Genomic DNA, 21,727 nt, shown 5'->3' with positions numbered 1-21,727 from the left:
TGATAAAAATCATGTACGTTTTACACCCGGCGAACAAATAAAAATTACAATAAATGGAAACACAAGTACAGCAACAAATGAAAACGATGTAACACAAGATGTAGAAAAGCCAAATAAGAGCTCAAACTGGAACTGGTTAGCAGGTGCCCTAGGCAGTAAATCGAGCTAATGCCAACAAGGGCCAGTCGGCCCGACCATAAACATTCTTTCTTGGAATACGAGAGGCTTCATGCATCTATTTAACGACCCAAAAAACTGGAGCAACGATCAAACCGTTATTTGCTTGCAAGAAACATGGATGGCAAGCTGTCCTGTGTCTGACGTATACAAGCTAGCTATAAACCCGGCTATTACAAGAGCCAAGGGACGTCCATCTGCTGGTCTCTTAACAATGATAAAGAAGAACTCTTGTTGGAACCTAGAGAAAGCAATAAACGTATCACCTTTCATACAGTAGTTTGTGATTGCCGCGATAAATGAGATGAACAACAACAGAACCCAAATTCACATCATCAATATCTTTTGGCATCACAAGAATGCAGGAAAATATAAATTCATAACAATGGTGTGTGATTTAATTGATGGAATAAACAGTGCTCATCATAATCCAAACATTATCTGTTGTGCTGATCTTAATCTGGACTGCGTGAATGAATCAAAGATGCATGGACCTAAAACCCCGTTACAAAATCTGGCAAAAAAATGGTGTGATGAACTCGAGGAAAGAAATGTCACCATCTTAAATGGGAACATCACGGGGGATATTCCGCCAAAAAAAACGTGGAGTGTACTGAAGCAGTCCTCCACCATAGACTACTTCTTTATATCAGATAGTCTGCAACAACGAGTCATTGCTTTCAACATCACAGCAAACTCAAACAGTGACCACATTCAACTAGAATTGGCAATCAAAATGTCAAACATTAAGAAGCCCCAACAATGGCACAGTCAGATTTCTGTTGAACCTAACAGATATCGGCTGAAAATAAAACCTCAAGAAGTCAAGATTTTAACAAAAACCTATGATAAGTATGTACTGAGTGCAACAGAATCGAGAGCTGAATATAATTGCCTTCTACAACAATTTATGACGATAGACTTGGGGTTGAGAAGACCTTCCCTCCAACCAATACATCGTTTTGATAAACAAGTTCGCGAAAGAAAACAACAACTGCGAAAGGAATTGAGGCAACATAGAAACCTGAATGTTGAACAAAAAAGAAGGCGGTTAAAATCAGCAAACAGAAATACAAAAATTGGCAAATCTCGCATAAAGCAATCATGTACCAAAACGACAGCGTAACAATGCTTGCCAGCCTTATCAACAAAAATTCCTCAGAGTTTTGGAAACTAATAAATATCATTAACTGCACGCAAGACGCAATTCAATCAAATATGGTGAATGAAAAAGATTGGATCAACCACTATAACTCAGTATACGAGAAAAAAAGTACCACCATCGACCCGTCGCTCCCTGAGCTCTCAAAATGGACTTGCACTTTGATAAAGAGGACATCCTACAGAGTATCCAAAGATGCTCCTCCTCCAGGGCACTGGGACCAGATGGCCTGACGAACTTTATTCTCAAACAAAACCCTGAAGAGTGGGCAAACTTCCTATCAAAACTGTTTGCCACAATTGCTAATGAAGCAAAAGTCCCAAACAGTTGGAAAACCGCAATTGTCATTCCAATCTTTAAAAAAGGCAATAGAGCTGAACCTAAAAGCTACAGACCCATTGCCTTGCTGGACGTTGTGGGAAATATATTCGCGACTCAAATACAGAAACAACTCCAAGAGTGGATCCAAGAGTCAAGTCATCTGGACATCCGTCAAGCGGGTTTTGTCAAAGGTGTAGGTTGTGGCCTAAACCTCTTTCTGCTAAACATACTTAAGATGGATGCAATAAAAAGAAACAAAAAAATCTATTTGGCATTTGTGGACTTATCACAAGCCTTTGACAGCATAGATAGAGAGCTACTTTGGAAAAAAATGTTTGATTGGCAATGTCCAATTAGCCTACTTTCAGCAATAAAAGCATTACATACCAACACAGAGATAAAAATAAAGCTAGATAAAAGTGGCACCCTATCGGCTCCAATAAAAACATATCGAGGAGTAAAACAAGGGTGCCCTCTTGCCTCTGTTATCTTCAATCTGTTTATCTCAGACTTGGGTGATGCATACAAAGGTGCAAACACTTTTCCTCCAAAAGTTAATGGAAAAGATCTTCATTGGCTTATGTATGCGGATGACCTTGTTCTCTTGGACTTGACGCCAATAGGTCTGCAACGAAAACTTGGGATTTTAGCGCAATATATCCAGCTAAACGGCCTAAATGTGAACACACAAAAATCAGAAATTTTAATCCTGCAAGATCTGCAAAAGAACAAAGATCTTATTGGGGAAAAAAAAGTTCACGTGGAAACTGGATGATGGCAAAATTGAGCTAAAAAAAACAATCGCTGTACCTGGGTATGTTGCTCAGCTCAAGTATAAACGATGCCCCATGGGTAGGAAAAGTCAAGTCAAAATGTAAATTTTGACAGCGCAGGCTTGCATTGTAAACTCAAAATTCGGGAAACACTCATTAACACCTGTTTTAACATTCTATAAGACAAAAGTCATACCGGCCTTGATCCATGGAGCTGAATGTGCCTTTGGCTGTCCAGCAGAAGTATGGGCCTCTTTGGAACACTCATTTTGGTCAAAAGTCTTGTGTCTACCCCCTGGCGTACCAACCGCCTGTATAAGATATGAGCTGAGCCTCCTATCTATTAATGGAAGGATAACGTGGAACACCCTAAATGAATTTCGCAAAGTATCTGCTGAAAAGCCGATCATCCAATATAACATCATAAAAACTTCAGCTATAGAGCATGACAATTCTGTGCTCTCAATGTGGCACCAACGTTGTGAAAAAATCCTCAGCGACATAGGAGCGGACAAACATTTACTGCAAGAAAATCCGAATAAGGTCAAATCCTTGCTGTGGATCCAAGACTGGATTGACAAGGGTGACACGTGCAAAAAACACAGAATAATGAAGCTGATGCCAAATGGAGAGAGAAATTTGAACAAAACTCAGCCATACTTACACAAATTTCCAGACAAAAAACGTAGAGCATTGTTCATGTTCAACCAATTTCCAACTATAGAAAATCTAAACATACGGAACGGCATGGATCAAACCTCCACAACGTGCCGACTCTGTGGGAAATATACTGAAACGTTGAAACATCTGACGCTGGCATGCAGTCATCTGACATAGGAACGCACAAAGCACCTTGGAAGGTTTATAATGGCAAAGCCTTCATTGTCCGCTGAAGAATGGTGGACACGTCTCTCTCAAGACTCAGATCGCAGCCTAACATTTGAACTAACCTTCTTTTTAGAATCAATGTTGGAGAAGCTACTAAAGGCAGAAACTAATCTGGAATTACAACAATCGAAGTTATCAGAGGCGGGTGTTTAATCAGCATTAGTGGAAGAACCGTTCTTTTCCTGTAAACACCTAGCTTTGAAGTTTTGGTGAATGTAAAACCAACCCAAAACATTGTGCCAACAAATCTAAGTCCATGATTGATTCTGCCTTTCTGTGGGTTCTCTAGTTTGGTGGCTTTTCCTAGTCTTCTCCTCTGCATTTTCTTTCTTATTTTTTAAAGGTTTGTAACAAACCAATAAAAAAAAAAAAAAGAAAGATTATTGGAAGAAGTATCATGAGAGAAGGTCATGGAGGAATGCATTGCTATACACGCCATTGTATTGCACACTTCTTCACTATGCATGAAGGAACCATTTGCAAACGTAGCCATTGTGTGCACCATGCCTCATGGAAGTGTAACCTGCAAAATCTTCCCATGTTGCATAGTCAAATCATGAATGCATTCGTTTTACAGTGTCGGGTACTGTGAAACGTTAGAAGTAGCTACGATTGCCTTTATAACAACATAATTGGACTACTGCACACAAACCATAAGCACACCACAATGCATACAAACATGACCATATGCAAGAGAATTAAAAGAAGCTACAAAGGAGTAGTAGTACCAGAAACTGCTCATAACATAACTGATTATCTTCATGCACAGAAACCAGTGCTGTGTTGTACGCTTTCCTCTTCCCCTATATGTATCATATGATGCGAGTGAACCGTAAGGAAAGTAGTGTATAACCATATGAGAAGGGTGCCGTACACAAATATTGAACCTTTTGATGTGTTTGATGTGTTTGTTCCTGACCGTTAGTGAAGAAAACCACCTGCCCTACTTAAGGTAGTGAAGAAAAGAGAGGGAGGCACATGTGATGTCATCAGTGATGTCATGAATCAGATTTGTGATGGCATCTTTGATGTAATGGGTGTTGGTCATTGCAGTGCACACTGGTGGCACAAGTTATGGTTGCTTAGCTTACCATAATTGTCGAATTTCTGGGGTGTTTCAGGGGGTTTTCAGTTTTACCTTTATCCTACCCAGCAATCATTGGTGTGTTTTTGGCAGCTTTGAAGTGAAAGAACATTCCCCTGGAGTAAACTGACAACAGGAAAATCTTTCTGTAAGAGCGAGCGAGGGGCCATTCACAAATGTATTTTCTTCCTTGTGCATCTTCCTTGCTGTCATGTTGAAAAGGTGCCTCTGTAAAATATGATGTGCAAATAACTGCATGTGCACCTGAGAGATAAACTGCAACCATTTCTAAGGTCTTTTATTTGAGCTTGGAGACTGGCTGGTTGATTCTAAGGACATTTCAAGAACTGTGATTGTTTAAACCGTATTTCACCTTCAAAGACACACATGTAATTTGTGTATTTTTAACTATTGCCTCAGTATGTAAAGACAAATTGAAAAAGACACATGCAAGTTGGAACTGCGCCACATGTGAAGAGTGTTTGCCACATCCAAAATAATTTATCAGGCAAGGACATACATTCAGAGCTTTTAAACCTCAAGGGACAATGGATGGCTTTCATTGTGTGTTCTTTTTCTTGATCCCCAGTATGGAAGAAAAATACACCATTGTATTACGATAACATGTTCATTTTAAATTATTGTATTTTGCTGTACATTTTGTTTGACAAGAATAATGACAAATGGAATGTAGAAACCAAGCATGATACAAAGTTTTATTGTATTTTGCCATGCAGTTCATGCCAGTCTGAATATTGTATTTTATTTAACTCGAAGTAGAACTTGCCTGATCAAGTAACTGGATGCACCTCACTCCAGCTGCCCCAACCGTAGATTGTTGTCCTAGGACCATAGATCACGAGTTAAGGGTGTTATTCTGTACAAGTAAGACTCAAATGTCAAGCAGAGCTTGTTGAAACTGTTTTTCCAGGCCCTATTCAGAAGACCATATTTAGTTTGAATCAGTAATATTGAGCTTCCTATGTTAATGTTAAAGGACATTTGTACCGCACACTATCACCACCGGAGTGGTCCCCTGGCGCTCTGACGGCTCTGAAAAAGGAGGGGAGGGGGTTTAGTGGGGAGAAGCTGGAAAAGTGCAAGAGAGCAGTGATGTTCTGTTGGTGGTCTCAGCCCGGTGATCCGTTGGCTGGGCCTGGGATGTTTGCAGCCGGTAGTCGTCGTGTACTGTTGTGCGAGTCTGTGTTTTTGTTTTGTTCGTTGCAATGTAGTGAAGTTTGTGCGGTTTGTTGTGCTGTAGGATTGTGGTTGTTTGGTTTTGGAGTTTGAGAGGTGTATGCAGAGGGGGGAATTGTTAGTGAAATTGGTTAGTTGGCATCTTAGTCCTGAATTGAGGTGCTGGGCTTCTGTAGTCTCCCCAGGTGTGGTTCCCATCCTCCCTTGCGACCCTACCTGTCTTCCCTTCCCACTCGTACATCTAGCGTGCCTGCCAATGTCCACAGCTCAGCTAGTGTGGTGATTGCCAATATTCCGACAGTTCCACAACACTGTGGTACCTGGTGGCAACTAAGGAGCAAGTGTGGGTGTTGGTGGGATTAGGGTGGGGGTTGTTGATTCAGTCTCCATGGGTGTAGCCTGTGTTCCACTTTACCCTGTGTCCCTCGTCCAGGTGCCGTGGGAGCTTCCCCACATAGGGAGTTGTTCACAGTCGGTTGTGGGAGTTGTCTGTGTTCACTCTAGTTTAGTTATCCCTTTACTTTCTGTTTCGGTTTTCAGTTTGAGTCTGTGGTGTTGAATAGCCAGGTTTTTAGTAATTTATTTCCTGAATTTTATGTGATTTCTGGTGTTTATTTCTTTTGGGATGTTCTAGGTTTTTGCGGCTAAGTGGTAGAAGGAGGTGCCGCCAAATTTTTTCTTGAGGTATGGTTTTGGTTCCAGGCGGATTTCGTTGCTTGACCTGAGGAGTCTTGTTGGCTTGTAGATTATTTTCTTTTATAGGAATTCTACTCCTTGTCCACGGATTGCCCTGTGCATTATGCATATTGTTTTGAAGGTGATGCATTGTTTAATGGAGGTATTCTGGTATTCCGAGGTAGAGGCTGTTTGCATAGTCGATTCTAGACAAGATGAGGGCGACGATAGTGAGTGTTTTGTGCATGAAGGATGGAAAAATAGGATTCTTTTTGCTGTGTGGAGGAGGAAAAAACATTTCTTGACTGTTGCATTTACTTGTGGTTCTAAGGTTAGGGTGTTGTCCATCAGGACTCCCAGATTTTTTACTACCTTAGATGGTGATGGTGCGGTTCCCATTTCCGTTTGCCACGGAATGGGTGTTTCGTTCTCTTGGTCTTTGGATATGATCATGATTTCGGTCTTTCCTGGATTGATTTTCAGGTTGTTGGCAGTCATCCAGTTGAAGACTTCTTTTAGACACTCGATTAGGCTTGAATGATCGGCTTGGGTGTCTTTGATTTTGTGATGATTTGAGTATCATCTGCGAAGTTGTAGCATGTAATCTTGTACTTTTTTGAAGTTTCTGATAACCAGAGTCTGGTAGATGTTGAAGTACAGTGGTGATAGTGAGGATCCTTGTGGCACTCCACAGCCGTTAACTCTTGAAGTGGATTTGAAGGGTTTAATCCATACAGTTTCTGTTCTATCTGCTAGGAATGATTTAGTCCAGAGTAGTGCTGTCTGTTAATCCCATGTCTTCTAGTCTTTTGGTTAGGGTGTCATGACTGTGTCGAAGTCTGCAGAGAGGTCGAGTAGTGTGAGGGCTGAGGTTGTGTTTGAGTCTGCGTTGGTTTTTAGCTCGTCCCAGATGGATAGTAGTGCTGTTTCCGTTCCTCTTGCGGGTCTGAATCCTACTTGAGCTTGGTCTAGGAGGTGGTGTTTTTCTACGTATTTTGGGTTAGTTTGTATACGTAGGTTTCCAGGAGTTTTGCACGGTAGGGAATGTTTTAAATCGGCCTGTAGTTGGAGAGATCTTGTCGCCACTTGTTTTTCAGAAGTGGTTTGTTATATGCTGATTTGAAGGTCCTTGGTACAGTTCCTGTTGCTAGTGATAGGTTCAAAGGGTTTCTGTAGTATTGTGCTGCCGTTCCTTGTGCGAGGATTGATTTGTAGATGTCCGGGGGACAGGGATCCATGGGTGATCCAGCTTTCTTGCTGTGTTTTACCAGCATTGCGAATGCCTCTGCTGATATTTCAGGAACGTTTTTGAGTTTGTGCTGAGGTTCTGTGATAGGCTCGCTTGGTAGTATGTTGTGGTCGGTTGGTATGTTTTGTATGGTTTGTCGGATGTCACTGATTTTTTTTCTTGAAGTGGTCTGCCAGGTCGTTGCATAGTTTCTCTGAGGGGGTTGGAGTGTTGTCACAGCCTGGTGGGTTTCTCATCTCTTTAATGATGATAAACATTTCTTTTTGTGTGTTGGTGGCATTGGTGATTCTGTCACCATAATGCCTTCTCTTCGCCTTTTGAATTTCCTTCTTGTATGCGCGGATTTGTCTCTGGAACAATGTTTTTTTGTCTGGGTTGTAGTTCTTCCTCCATTCCAGTTCCATCTTTTTGTTTTCCTTTTTCATGTTGCTCAATAGTGGGGTGAAACATTTAGCCATTGCTCTTTTTTTTGGATGGGGTGAATGTTTTTTCTGGGGCGATCTTGTCAATTGTTTCTGCAATCCATTTGTGCAGTAGCTCCGCTTTCCCGTCCTGGTCGGCTAGCTCTAGTTCTGTAGTTGAGGTTTTGGTTAACTCCAGTTGTTCGAATAGGTTTTTTCTTTGACTTGTTTCCAGTTTCTTTTGGTGGTGGTTGTGAGTTTAGGAGGTTGGATGCAGCCTTGAGTAGGCAGAGTGATCACGAATGGGATGATGAGATGGTCGCTCCACAGTATTTGCATCGGCAGTGCTGTGGTGATGTTTTTCCTTGGCAAAAATCGTGTCGAGGGTGTGTCCTGCCGAGTGTGTTGCCCCTTTGAATAGTTGTCGTAGTTTCATGGTAGTGAGTTGTTCAATCAGTGAGTTATGGGCGTTGGCGTGACGGTCTTCAAACCAGATGTTGCAGTCCCCCAGGATGATTAGGAGTTCGTGGTTGATGGCTACGTTGGTGAGTGCTTCTATGAAGTTGTCGATGAAGGATGCATCATATGTCGGTGGTCTGTGCACCAGGATGAATGTGACGTTGGTTTTTGGGCTTGCTGTTAGGTGTATTACCATGGTTTCACAGTTGGGGACGTTGAGCGGTTTGTCTGTTTTTCTTTTTCAGGTGTCCTTTGAATGCTATTGCGATGCCTCTTCCTTTTTTGTTTTTCCTGTTTATTTGAAGGCATTTGAAGTTGGTTGGAAGGCAGCTTTGGAGTGTGATTTTGTAGTTGTCGTCCAGCCATGTTTCTGTGATGAACAGGATGTCAATGCTGTTGTCGTCGAGTAGGTCGAAGATCTGTTGAGTGTTTTGACATGGATCTTGCGTTAATGAGATTGCAGTGGAGTTTGGAGGTGTTGTTAGGTTTGGACTTTCTTGTCCATGCACTGCCAGTGACCTCTGCAGGCCAAAACCGGCATTTATTGGATTCTAATTCTTGATAAAACAGAAGAAAAAATTATTTGCATACATTTGAAATGAAAAATGTAGCCATTTGCAAAATCATACCTTTTGAAAGGAAGGTCCTACCTACTTAAAACAAATTGCAAGTTATTCCTAAAAATTATAACTTGCAGCCCACCTAACAATCACCTGCGTCATAATCGAATAAATGAAGCTAAATGGGAAAAATTATTCTCTCTGGAAGGACTCGACGTACAGGAATATTTAACATCTTTAATTGTTCCTTCTGATTCACAAATAAAATTGTCAATATTTTATTAAACTCACACATTCACATCCAAAGGTACATTAAAGGAAAGGCCTCTCCAAGTAACATTCCCTCGCTCTTTTACAGTCATGGTACTGGTGGAAGCCACACCTTATTTAGAATATGTGGGGAGGAGCTGAAGATATAAGACAGCTTGCACACATAATTGAGGGATTACTATTAATATTGGGCGATGAACATTTATGAATATTTCTGGATACAACTGGAGATGGAGATGCTGGGGAGCTGGAACCATCCGGGTGACTGGTTACTGGGCAGCTGGAACCATCCGGATGACTGGTTACTGGGCAGGCTAGAGACAGAAACCCTTAAAGAGAGAGAGGTGACCAGCCTATATTGGACACTGGGTTCCAGATAGCCAGCTGAGAAGAACCTTGCTGAGGCATTAACTAGACTGACTGGGTCCCAGCTGATTCTCCAAAAATTAGAAGCCACATTAAAATTGTAAGTATAGTAACCCCAAAAATAAATAAGCATTGCCCATCGTATAATGCAATGTAAAATCCTGAGCATGAAAGGGGATGGGATTCAAAGGCGACAATGCTAATGTGAAAAAAGATACAGGTGTAGTGTTAAATATGGTGCCCTGTGTGACCTATTTAAATTGAGCACAATGTGATATGTCGTTTCCTTCAAACAAAATGCAATTTTGTATAGAGGGGCCCAATTTAAACGTAAGGATTTTGGTGCAAATTAAATGTGGGACTACTTTTGTAGACTTAAGTAGGACTACATGCAATAATTTGTTTATGCCGACATAGAATCGCACAAGCCATAATGTCCTCTTGAAATACTATTACCTAACATATCAGCCATATTTGTGGCCGGTGTGAGTCTGGTCATAAATTATGTTAGCGCAACAGAAATAATATGAGAATTCATCCTATTCGCAGAAATTCTTGCAAAGTGTTAAACTCCTGAAGTCCGTTATCTTGTCTAAAACCCATTGCCTTGGTTTTCTCTTTACTTAGTTCAAGGCACAGCTATTTGCACTGCTTACTAAAGACAGCTAAATTGTGTTTTAAACCCATTGGTGTGGTGACTAACAGGACCGCGTCTCGGGTTTGTGTGACTGGCTCCTCAATTATTTTGTTGATATAGATGCAGAAAAGGAGGGGAGCTAGCACACAACCTTGTCATAATCCTCTCATCACTTCAATAGTTTGTGAGCTCCCCCCCCCATGATCCCAAGTGCACTGAAGCCTTATTGTCATCATAGAAGCAAGCTCTTGATAGCTGCCAGTAAGTTCCCAGGAATGTTCCTCTTTAATAGTACCTGCCCAAGATGATTTCTGGGGATGCAATCTAAGGTGGTTCTAAGGTCTACAAAGATGGCCTAGCCCTTGGTTGTGTTTAGTAAAGTGTATTTTTCCAGGATCATCTTGAGTCTATAGATGTGGTCGAGCGTGCTGATGCCTTTCTGGAAACCAGATTGTAGGTGGTTTATTATTCCATTGTTGTCTGCATAGCTCTGTACAGGGTCCAGTATGACTTTGGCATAGATTATCCCAGCAGCATCTAGCAAATATATTGGCCGATAGTTCCTGGTGAGCTTCTATCTCCCTTTTTTGAAAATCGGCACAACGTCTGCTTCCCACCATGATTGTGGGGCAGTACCACCTTTTAGGGCTGCGTTGAAGACCCAGCATAGCATTGGGGCCCACATCTGGAGCTCATCTTTGGAGAGAGCTATTGGGATTTTATCTGGGCCTGGTGCTTCCCGGTGCCCAGAGCCTTTATAGCTTCCTTGATGGTTGGATTAAGGACAGGCCCCTACTAGGTGCTGCTGCTCACAAATTGTGTGCTGGCTGATCACAGTACAAGTCAACAAAGTGGTTCCGCAAAGTTGCTGAAGCAATTTTACACTGTAAAACATTGCGGCCATTCGTTCCCTACCTCCATCATCCAGAAAGAACATGAGTTACCTTTCTTACAGGCTATTAGCATTTCATCCCATCTGTTCTTATTAAATTGATATTTCTTGGTTTTTGAATAAGGATATGTAGGACTGCAGGCTCTGTTTGTCTATTGGAGGCTCCTCCTTCAGCAAAGGACTAGTTATTTTGTCGTTTTACACTCATCAACCCATTCATTCTTCCTAGTTGTGAGCTGCTCATCTCTTCTAGTTCGTTTTGCAAGTAATGGATATGGGTTCAGGCCCATCTCTTGATAATCCATAATAATCTGGCTGTGAGCCCCTTGATTACAAATAACAGCTGTGTTCCCTACTATAGCTCCATAAATACCAGGCTTAAGGGTGGGAAGATCGATGGAGGACCATTTAACATAAAACCTAGCATGACCCCCAACAGTTAATGCGGTGGCACTGCCCACCCCACCGTTTTCATGACCGTTCTCGCTTTGAACAGTTACTCGTAGTGGGTTGTGGTTGTTCTCCGGGCAATTAAGAACTTCCATGTCAACTTCTTGGTCCAAGTCCTTGGCGCTTATCAGCGCGTAATCAATGCTTGAGCTTCCATTATACCCCTTAAAGGTAGTTTTCGCTGGCTGGTCTGATCGAGTTCTCCCATTGTAAGCTCATGTTTATATCTGTAAGTAGACGAGCTGTGTCAATAGCTTGAGGATGTGTTCTCAACGGGTAGCTGCTCACCAATTGGGGGTTTCCCCATGCACTGTCTTGGTCGTCCCACAGCTCATCGAACTTTCAAAGGCTCAAACTGCAAGTTCAAATTGCGTACTGCCAGCACCAAAGCTGGGGTCTTGCCAACTGGTACTAATGTTGCGCATCGTCCGCAAGTATCTCATGGTAATTGTATGGCGTGGGGGAGACAAATGTGTGGGAGGTGGTTTGCTGAGATGCAGGTTATTGTGTCAAGGCAAAAGGGCGTATCGTTTAACTTACAAAAGTTGATCAAAAGTAAAGCTTAAAAGTAGATCTAGAAAGGAATGTGGAGCACAGTAGTCCTGTATTAGCACATGTAGTTTGTCACAAATGATGTGTTCCATGCAGTGCTTCTCTTACTTCAACCCTACACCCGCAACTAAGTGTATGGATGGCTTCAGGTATTCACTATTTTGGGGTGTATCTTGTAGAAGGCTGCAGTTTGTAATGTAGAGTAAGCACCAAACATGGCCTTGATCATGAAAGGCATGTTGTGTTTTTATTTTTACTAGAGTGGTTCTGCACCAATGTCTAAAGCCTGTTTGATACATTATTCTAGATGTAAGGAGAGTTCTTTTGCAACCAATGTTAATACTTCCACAATGTATGGGATGTCCTAAATTGGACTTGTATATATCCAAGATAATTGTTTCTGCATTCAAAGTGATCATAGTTTGACCAAGGATCCTTTGGGTGAACTAGTATTGGCCAACCTTTCAAGATAAATATCTCTTTATGATTAAATCCTTGTCCCCTGTATTGTGTATTGATGAAGGGAGCTTTTCTAAGGGTCTTGGATGAATTGACAAGGATGCTTTAATTACTTGCTGACAGGTTGAAAACTCTTCATATCTAAAAATCAGCCATTTTATCTTCATCAAAATCTTTATTTGGTAGAATTGTGCTGAATAATATTTTCAGTATGTATTTCGCTTTGTCTGTTTCCATCCACTCTAATCACACTTACATTTGTATATATCGGGATCGTTAGAGTGAGTGTGATTGAATGATGTACATAAACTGCTTCATCCAAATGTTGTATCGCTTATTTTGTATGAATTACCATCATCCCATCGTTCTGTTTTGCCTTCAATAATGAACTTAATTTTTTTATAATAGAGTAGGCGCTGCAAGTTGCTGTAGTGTTTCTAATGGGGATTCTTTGCAGTAAACTATAATTCATTGAAAGAAAAGATTCCAAAGACCTGCTCTTTTTTGGAATACCCCCAAATAAAGTCCCTTTGATAGGAACCAACAAATTGAACAGAACTATTGGATACATTATGAGGGTTAACTGATCTGTTTTTCAAATTAGGACTACTTTCTTATTAATTATGTGGAGACTTACGCATGTGATAACATCACAAGTGCTTATCCCACTGCATTAGGCTTACGTGTGGGATGTTTTAAAGTTCATGTTGAAGAACCCTAGATCTAGGGACATTACTGCCCATTATCAGTAAGAATATATTAGTCAATTTGAAGTATTTTGATCTTTGTATGGAGAAACATTCTAAAAGTAAACCTTTTTCTTTTTTTGTTTGTTATTATAGTTAGAAACCAGGGAAACTTTACTTGGCTTCAACATGGTGAATTATCGTGCATGCAAAAATTTGTGGAAGGCATGCGTAGAATATCATACATTCTTCCGCCTGGACCAGCCACTACCACCTCAGAAAAACTTCTTTGCACATTATTTTACATTGGGGTCAAAGTTCCGGTACTGGTAAGTGTGGTATTGCAAAAGCAAGAGCAAACCTTTAATTTGTTCATCACTGGAAAGATTAGTGAACACTGCTTTTGTTTTTAATAATTGCTACTTTTCTTGAGCACAAAGCAGATGCAGCAATTAAGAGTTCTTCGGCTTCACCAGAACTCTGCACGTTTATGGAGTCTCTTGAACCCCAGCAGCAGCTGTTCCAATGCTTCATGTCTGTGGCTACTTTTAGGAATGTCTTTTTATTAAATGTTTCCATCAGACAGTAATTAAGCAGTGATATTCTTATTAAAATCTTTTGTAACAGAAAAACTGAATAAAAATAAACAAATCAGGCTTGGCACCAGAATAAGTTTTCATCAGTAAACCGTAGGTAAGAAGAAAAACCTGCTCTGTTGGCAGACTCCCTTCCCTCTGTTTAATCCATGGCAAAAAAGCTCCGAAAAGTGGCAGTGCCCAGGCCCTCAATAACTGTTCATAGGCTGCCACCTGAATCGTAAGATCTAACCACTCTAAGAAAAGGACCAGCTTCATGTCTTTCTAGTAACTCATAATCATTCTCCCGCCGTTTGCCAATCGTTGTATCTAGTTTGCCTGTTTGTTAGATCAATTTGATAACTAGGAAGTCCCAAAAACGCAAGACCTTTAGAGTCGTACATGGGATCGACAATATCCATGTAATAAGCTCACTCTTTTTCAGAATTTCTCAACTATAGGATGGTGCCATAATAGGTATACAAGGGTGCCTTTCAGAAGGCAGCCGCTCCAGCAAAAATCTGACAAAGACTTTGTCACTTTCTGTAAATGAGTGGGGCAAGATTTTGTAAGGAGCTTAAATATTGAGTTTCATCTTCCGATCCGACGACCAACACCTCACTTTTTAACCCAAATGTCCATCTCTTTTGCAGGCTGTTTTAGCGCCACCAAATATGGCCACATAGGCATCCTGTTGCAAAACTACAGGGCCTACTTGTATCTTGGGGCTCAATAAAGGTTGATGGCTCCACCTTTGACAATGCCATCTCCAGAAATCCTTATTGTTTGTTTATTTACTTAATATAGCGCACCAAGGTACCCAAAGGCTTGAGGGCGCTTACAAAACTAACAACATAAAATACAGACAGAAATAATACATTCAGTATGATAAATTCAAGATTAATTCAGAGAATTTCAACAAACTCAAAGGGATATACAAGGTCCATAACCTGGGTAGTGGGTAAGGAGAAACAAAAAGGTATACGCTAAACAATCAGAGGATTAAATTACAACTCGAGGGCCCTCTGGGTAAATATTTACAACAACTGAGAAAGGCAGGTAGGGTACTGTCCCCACAACCCACTAAGACACAATCACTGTTGGGTTGAGAGCACCAGTCACTCTGGTCCATTCTGCGCAGGATTTTTAAGTCGAAAAGTCTAACCACACCAGGTCCAGTTCTCTGCCGCAACCAGGCAAGAACCTTATTGCGCAAACCTTCTTTAGTCTCTTTTCCTTCTATTTTGCGAATGTTGGTTATAACAAAATTTCTTTGGTCCGTGATGAAATCGTGCATATTTATGTCCTTTATTGTTGGCATTTGTGATTTTTTTTTTTAAGCGAAAGTTCCATATGGGTAGAGAATCGCAATTAAGTTTCAACGTTGTAGAAGGATTGGCCGTTTCTTGGTCAGGTTTCTGGTCAGAGGGCACTCGGGAGAGGATAGAATCCTGTGTCTGGGGCAATGAGGAGAGTGCTGTGTCCTGCAGAAGGCTCTTAGGGGACAGATTAAGGGTTATTTTCTTCCTGCTGTTTAAAATAGGCTTGGTGGAGTTAGGTAACCTTTCGCTACAAGCATCAGTTTGTACAAGTTGGTCTCTAATCTCCTGGAGAGGTTCTACTTCAGGGATGGGGAACCATAGGAGTGCAGCATTCTATCTGTAAAACACTGAGCTAAGTACCTATCCCTAGCATATTCCCCCTCACTTGGAAGAAAGATTTTCTTTTATTGATGATGAAGTGGCCATTATGCCACATCGGGCTTTGACCAGTAAGGCATGGTTTTAGGCCCTCCTTATCTATAGCCGAAACAGATGAGCTTGGTGTGTAGGAGGACAATGCTTGGCTTGGAGAGCTGGCAGTTCTGATGGAGGAACTCGATTGTTATGATATTTTATTTATATCGCGCCCATACACAGGTGTTTCAGAGCGCGACCAGGCAAAGGGAGGGGGAGCAGGGGAGAAAACAAAAACAAACGATCTTACTAGGCCCAGTGACATTGAGAACGTGCAAGTGCATGGGAAAGGGAAAGGGGGAAGTGCAACAGAAAAAGGGAGGGGGGGCAAAGAAGTGCAGGCATAGGATAAATAGAAAGTTAGTGGATACATAAGTAAATAAATATTGTGATAAGAGCAGTGATTTGTGCAGCCAGTGAAGGGTGCAGTGCACGGCAAGTCAGATAGGGTAACATCTGATAAGTGCAGGAGAGGAGTGGGGGGACCTGTGAGGGTACAGATAACAGGCCCCGGTGCAGGGGTGGCCGGGAGGCAGTGCCGGAGGAAGTGCAGGAGGGCAGGTAACTGAGCCAAGGGGGCCCTGTTGGCAGGTGAGGCAGTGCTGAGAAAAGAAGGCAGATCAGCAGGGGAGGAGAGTGGCAAAGGCAGATGCAAAGAGGAAGGTCTTAAGGAGCTTACGGAATCATAGATGGTTTTCCTCCAGTTTCAGGGTGGCAGGGAGGCCGATCCAAAGGGAGGCTCCGGCCTAGGACAAAGATCTGCCCCCTGCACGTTTCTTAAAAAAGCGGCTGACCCTGAGGGAGGTTGAAGTAGAGGAGTGACGAGAAGGGAGGTATTTAAGGAGGGGTAGTTTAAGGTATTTAGGACCCAGGCCCCAGAAAGCCTTGTGGACAATGCAAAGGGTTTTAAATTTAATCCTTGCATCCACTGGGAGCCAATGGAGGGATTTCAGTGCTGTAGAGATACGATCCCGGGGCTTGAGGCCAAGTTAAGTCTCGCAGTTCTGTTCTGGATTAGCTGTAGAGGGCGGAGGGTGGCGGCAGGTAGCTTTAGAAAAAGGCTGTTGCAGTAGTTCAGCTTCGAGAGAATCAGAGCTTGGGGAGACAGTGAGCTTCTGTGGGAAGGAGAGGAAGGGAAAGGTACCTCTGAGCAGGCGTAGTAAGAATTTAGATTACTTTGAGACTTCAGAGATGTGTCAGGAGAAGGATAGTGTGGAATCAAAGATGACCCCAAGGTTCTTTGCTTCTCAGGTGGGTGCAGGAGGAGGGCCGAGGGAGGCAGGCCAGAGAGTAAGGGGGAAGGAAGGAGAGGGTGTGCTGATGAGGAGGATCTCAGTTTTATTAGCATTTAAACAGAGATCGTTGGCGGCACACCAATTTTGAATGGCGCTTAGACAGTCAGAGATGGGGGAGGAAGGGGAGGTGGCAGAGGGAAGCCTGAAAATGAGTTGTGTGTCGTCAGCATAGCATTGGAAGTTGGAGCAGAAGATGGAGATGCAGTAGGCAAGGGTTGCCAAGTATTGGTTGAAAAGCCGGGGCGAGAGATTAGACCCCTGAGGAACACCACAGGTAGAGAGGGAGATAGAGGAGAGGAAGGACCCAAGTTGTACCTGGGAAGGTCGATCAGAGAGAAAGGAGGTAAGCCAAGCAGAGCCTGATCAGTGATGCCAAGGTTGTCACGGAGACGATTGAGCAGGATGGTGTGGTTGACCGTATCAAAAGCGGAGGAGAAATCAAGTGGGATAAGGACAGAGGGAATGTTAGAGTCAAGGTTGGAGAGCAGATCTTCACGGATGTTCAGGAGAGCAGTTTCCGTACTTCTGGAGGCTCTGAAGCCAGATTGGTGGTCATGGAGTGAGCCGACAGTCAGAATGAAGGTTGAGATGAGAGATGGCAAGCTTTTCAAGGAGTTTACCCAGAACGGGGGTGATGGAGATGGGGCGATAGTTAGCTGGACAGGAGGGATCAGCTGAGGGTTTCTTGAGTAGAGGATGCACATGGAGTGTTTCAGGGGGAAGGGGAAAGGAGGGGTTGCAGAAGTCTGCAAGGGCAGGTGCAAGGGTGTCAATGTGGTCCTTAATGGTTTTGGAGGAACAGGGATGAACCTGTTTTGATGAGGCTTTCATAGATCGGACTTGTCTGGTAACCTCATCAGGGGAGAAAAGAGTAAAGGCGGTGAAAGAGGGAGGAGGAGAATCTGAGGGAGGATCAGCAGGCAGAGGAGGGAAGAAGGAGAGGAGGAGAGTGTGGACAGGATGGCCTTAGTTTTACAGATAAAGTGTGAGGCAAGGTCATTGCAAAGGCCCTGAGAGGCGAGAGGAGAGGTGGCCAGCTCCTTGCAGATTTTAAAGAGTTCGGCCGAGTTGTTAGATGCTGCAGAAACACGGGCTTGAATATGAGCTCTCTTCTTGGTTAGTTCAGAGAGGCGATATTGCCTTTGGAGAAGGCAACAGGCCAGTTTGTCGGGGGATGAGCAAGAGGCCCTCCATTTCCTCTCAGCCGCCCTACACTTATTTTTCAGTGAAGATAGGTCAGAGTCAAACCAAGTGTTGCACTTAGCTTTGGGCTTAAGGCAGATCCTCATGACAGGGGCAAGAGTATCAAGGGTAGCAGTAATAGAGGAGAAGAGCAGGGAAAGGGCTGAGTCAGGGTGAGTGTCAGCCTGAAGTGGAGGAGGGGGTGAGAAGGAGGCAGCAAAAGCCTCGACTGACACGCGCTTCATGGGTCGGATGTCTGATAAGGTGGGTGGCAGACTTGGGGCAGGCTTGGCTGGAGGGGAGGAGATGGGAAGAAAAGAGGATAGAAGGGAGTGATCGCTCCAGGAGAGAGGAGTGATGAGTGGGATAGGCGGGGGGAGGCCAGAGGAGATCAAGACATCAAGTGTATGGCCAGCAGAGTGAGTAGGGTAGGAGGGAAGGATGGAGAGGGAGAGTGAATCGCAGAGGTCGCGAAAGAGTGTAGATGGAGAAAAGGGAGAATCAAGATGGATGTTTAGGTCCCCAAGGAGGACGAGTTGAGAGGAAGAGGCCAAGAGGACTGAGGAGAGGTCAGCCCACTCAGAGAGAAAAGAGGTGACTTGGCCAGGGGGCCGGTAGACAGTAGCAATAGTAAGGGAGTGGCTGGGAGAGAGAGAGAGCGCCTACAGACGAGGCATTCTAGCAATCCTCTCAGGGAAAATCAGAGCAACACCCCCTACGGGCGTGTTGTGAATTAGTTGAGAAGAAACCACTCCTGTTTGTCCCAAGCAGGGTGCGACTCCCTTTGATGTTAGACTTGGCTGCATGTGCCAACCGAGAAGCCTAGTCTGAAATCTGGAAAATTAAGACCTCCTTGGGATGTGCTCCATTAGTGTACTGATTTAAATTTTAGCCCTAACTACCGTGCCAAAGAAACAAATGCAACCCTTAGAGAGCCATCTAAATATTTTCCCATTGACCATCCGGGGCAACATGGACATAAAATAGAGATGTTGAGGGAGTGAAACAATATTAAGTAGGGAAATTCTGCCACATGTTCTCCCACTGGTTATCTAAATTCTATTTGATCATAGATCCCCAAGTGATCTTAAGTTTAATCCCAAAATGTCGCTGGTAGTGGTTTTTATTCAAGGAGCCGAGGAAAGATCTAGGGGAGGGCTCCTAGAGCCCAGTTGAAGCACCCGTCTTGTCCCAGTTTATGTGCTGAAATAGCCATATTCTCTGGTGCAGACAGTAGATTGGGTCGTGCTACCTCTGTTTGGGCCATTGTGAGTAGGACGTCATCAGCATGTAGGTGTTTGCTCTCCCTGTCTCTATGTGCTCTTACGGAACATGGCTCTAATGAGACTGCAAAAAATCAATTGACTGGGGGCATGCTTGCCAAGTTCCTTTGGACAAAAGAAAGTAAGATGTGCCCACCTCATTAATTCAGCCAAAGGAGCAAGATGGAGAGTGTTCACCCAGACTATAAAGTTGCCATGGAACTGAAACTCTTGAGTTCTATTCAAGAATGTCCATCCAACCCTGTCAAATGTGTTTTCTGCATCTCTAGAAATCAGTGACTCTGCTTCTGTTGACAAGTTTGAGCCATTCAGTGCAAATGGGCCATAGAGTACCTGTGCTACAAGGTCTTTTGGTCGGTGTGGATTATTTGCCTTATCTTGTCATGTACGGTCTGCCAATATTTTGTTAAAGATCTTTGTGTTAAGAAGTGAACTGGGTTTAGCTCCCTCTTGCCAGTTGATCCTTTGCCTCCTTCAAAATAATGGTTATGGAGGCCTGATGCATGGAATATGAGAGGGTGCATTGAGCTAGACAAGGGTGTGGGGGTTGGGGGTGATTGTCTCTTTGGTACATTCATAAAAGTCAGCTGGAAAGCTGTCCAGGCCAGGGGCTTTGCCATCCTGTAGTAAAGAGAGGGCTCTAGGCACCTCTTCTTTCAGGATTGGTTGAGCCATATGCTCTGCAACAGCTGTAGATTGTTTTGGAACCCATGCCTGGTAGAACATTATTATAAGCCCCCTCACCCACCGCTTGTTTCGATGAACAGAGCGTGAAGTGCAAATATCTAGATGACTCGCGTATTTCTAAGGGGTCAGTTCCTGTGAGACTATCGCTCCACACAGCCAGGATATGTTTTAAGAGCTTTTTCTTGGTGAGGTATTTCAGCTATTTTCTAGATGCATTCTCTTGGGCAAAAAAGAGCACCCAGACTACTTCAACATGAGCTGTCTGAGGAACTTCCATTAAGGTTACTCTTCATCCAATTGAGAGATGACGGCAGAAGGAGCATTGGAGTCTCCCTATATTGTCTGTTAAGCCTTTCAATCAAAACATTCTTGGGCGTCAAGTGTACTCAACCGTGATGTTTAATCCTGGAGTCCTTTTCTACAATCACTCACTTGTTGCGTTTGCTGCATCCCAAAGGTCTGTGTGGCGGTTTCTCCTATATCATTAAGCACCATGAAGTCTTCAGTGACCTGTTTCAGGGTGTCTGTGGCAGTGCCAGAGTCATACAGGGTAGGATTGAATTTCCAAGTAATACATATTTTAGCAATGTCCAAATCTGCAACCCTAGTTGTAATAGGGCAGTGATCGGAAAGGGAAAGAGCACAGTTTAGATTTGGGCATTATAGAGATCATGTAAATGTTCACTTGAGCTGAAAATCATGTTGATCCTGGAAAATGTACTTTTTTATATTATTTATTTATTGTGCATTTGTAAGGCGCTTATACATCAAGTAAATCGTGTTTCAAAGCGCCCACAGGGCAAAAGGGAGGGAACATGGGAATGAAATTTAAAATAACAATGAAAGATGGAGGCGGTCCTACCAGGCCTTGTGAGCATTCAGAGCGATCAGGTGCATTTGTAAGATGACTAGGACACTGGAAAATATATTCTCGCTCCATCTGGTGTAGGACCCTCCATGTGTAGAGAAAAATTGTTCACCAGCCTCTGAAATGCCTGGATTGCTGTAGAAGTGAGACATCTGGACGATCCCCAACCTATCGAATGTAAGATTCAGTGTTTCCTTTCTGCCCCTCCACCCCATGTTATTGCCTAACATCCCAGTTGAGGTTGAACTTGGCTCTGTACAAGCTCAGTCATCCTCGGTAGGACCATAGATGGACATCACCCAGATACTTGTGACCTGCCATTTGGCCCAGAACCATCACCCAGCATCCCATTGAGACTTGCAATACTGTTTCTTCAAGAAAACGAATGCCTCTGTGGACAAGGATCATAACGTTTCTCTTTCCAACTGGTCAGCTAAAAAAGGATTGATCTCTCCACTTTCCTGCCATAATCTAAAAATCCAGGGCACTCAAATGAGTCTTGAAAGCAGGATATCTGCCTGGGCTTTACGCAAATAAGAATACATCTGTCTTTTTTATGGGATTGTTAACAGTCTATGTTCCAAGACAGTGTTAATAATATGGCTTTCACCCCCTGCTGCAGAGGGTGGCCATGGCCAACAACCCGAGCCAAGGCGAGGACTGTGGGCCGTTACCAGCCATGGCCGCTGCCATACGGAAAAGGTCCCTTTTGCATTTCTGTGGTGGACGGAAGGAGTGCCGGGACTGGATCCCAAAGCTCCGGTCCAGCAGGTAAGTGGGGAGTGAGGGGGTAGGAGGTAGCGAAAGGGTTGGTTTATGGCAGATGTTTGATAGTAGTTGTAC

General features: G+C 43.2%; 1 protein-coding gene across 2 annotated transcripts in view; it reads left to right on the top strand.

Annotated features, from left to right (window-relative positions):
- The window catches only part of PTPN4 (protein tyrosine phosphatase non-receptor type 4), a 2,055,941-nt gene that overhangs the window by 793,113 nt on the left and 1,241,101 nt on the right, over positions 1-21,727 (top strand). For both annotated transcript variants that reach the window (XM_069616750.1, XM_069616749.1), the window contains one exon: positions 13,415-13,587. In XM_069616750.1, coding sequence (XP_069472851.1) covers positions 13,415-13,587 — 173 coding nt within the window. The remainder of the gene's footprint in view (positions 1-13,414; positions 13,588-21,727) is intronic.

Source organism: Ambystoma mexicanum, chromosome 9 (assembly GCF_040938575.1).
Source record: "Ambystoma mexicanum isolate Mex_15411 chromosome 9, UKY_AmexF1_1, whole genome shotgun sequence".
NCBI classification, from domain to species: Eukaryota; Metazoa; Chordata; class Amphibia; order Caudata; family Ambystomatidae; genus Ambystoma; species Ambystoma mexicanum.
Note: the sequence above shows the minus strand (reverse complement) of the source record. Positions and strands in the feature narration are given on the sequence as shown.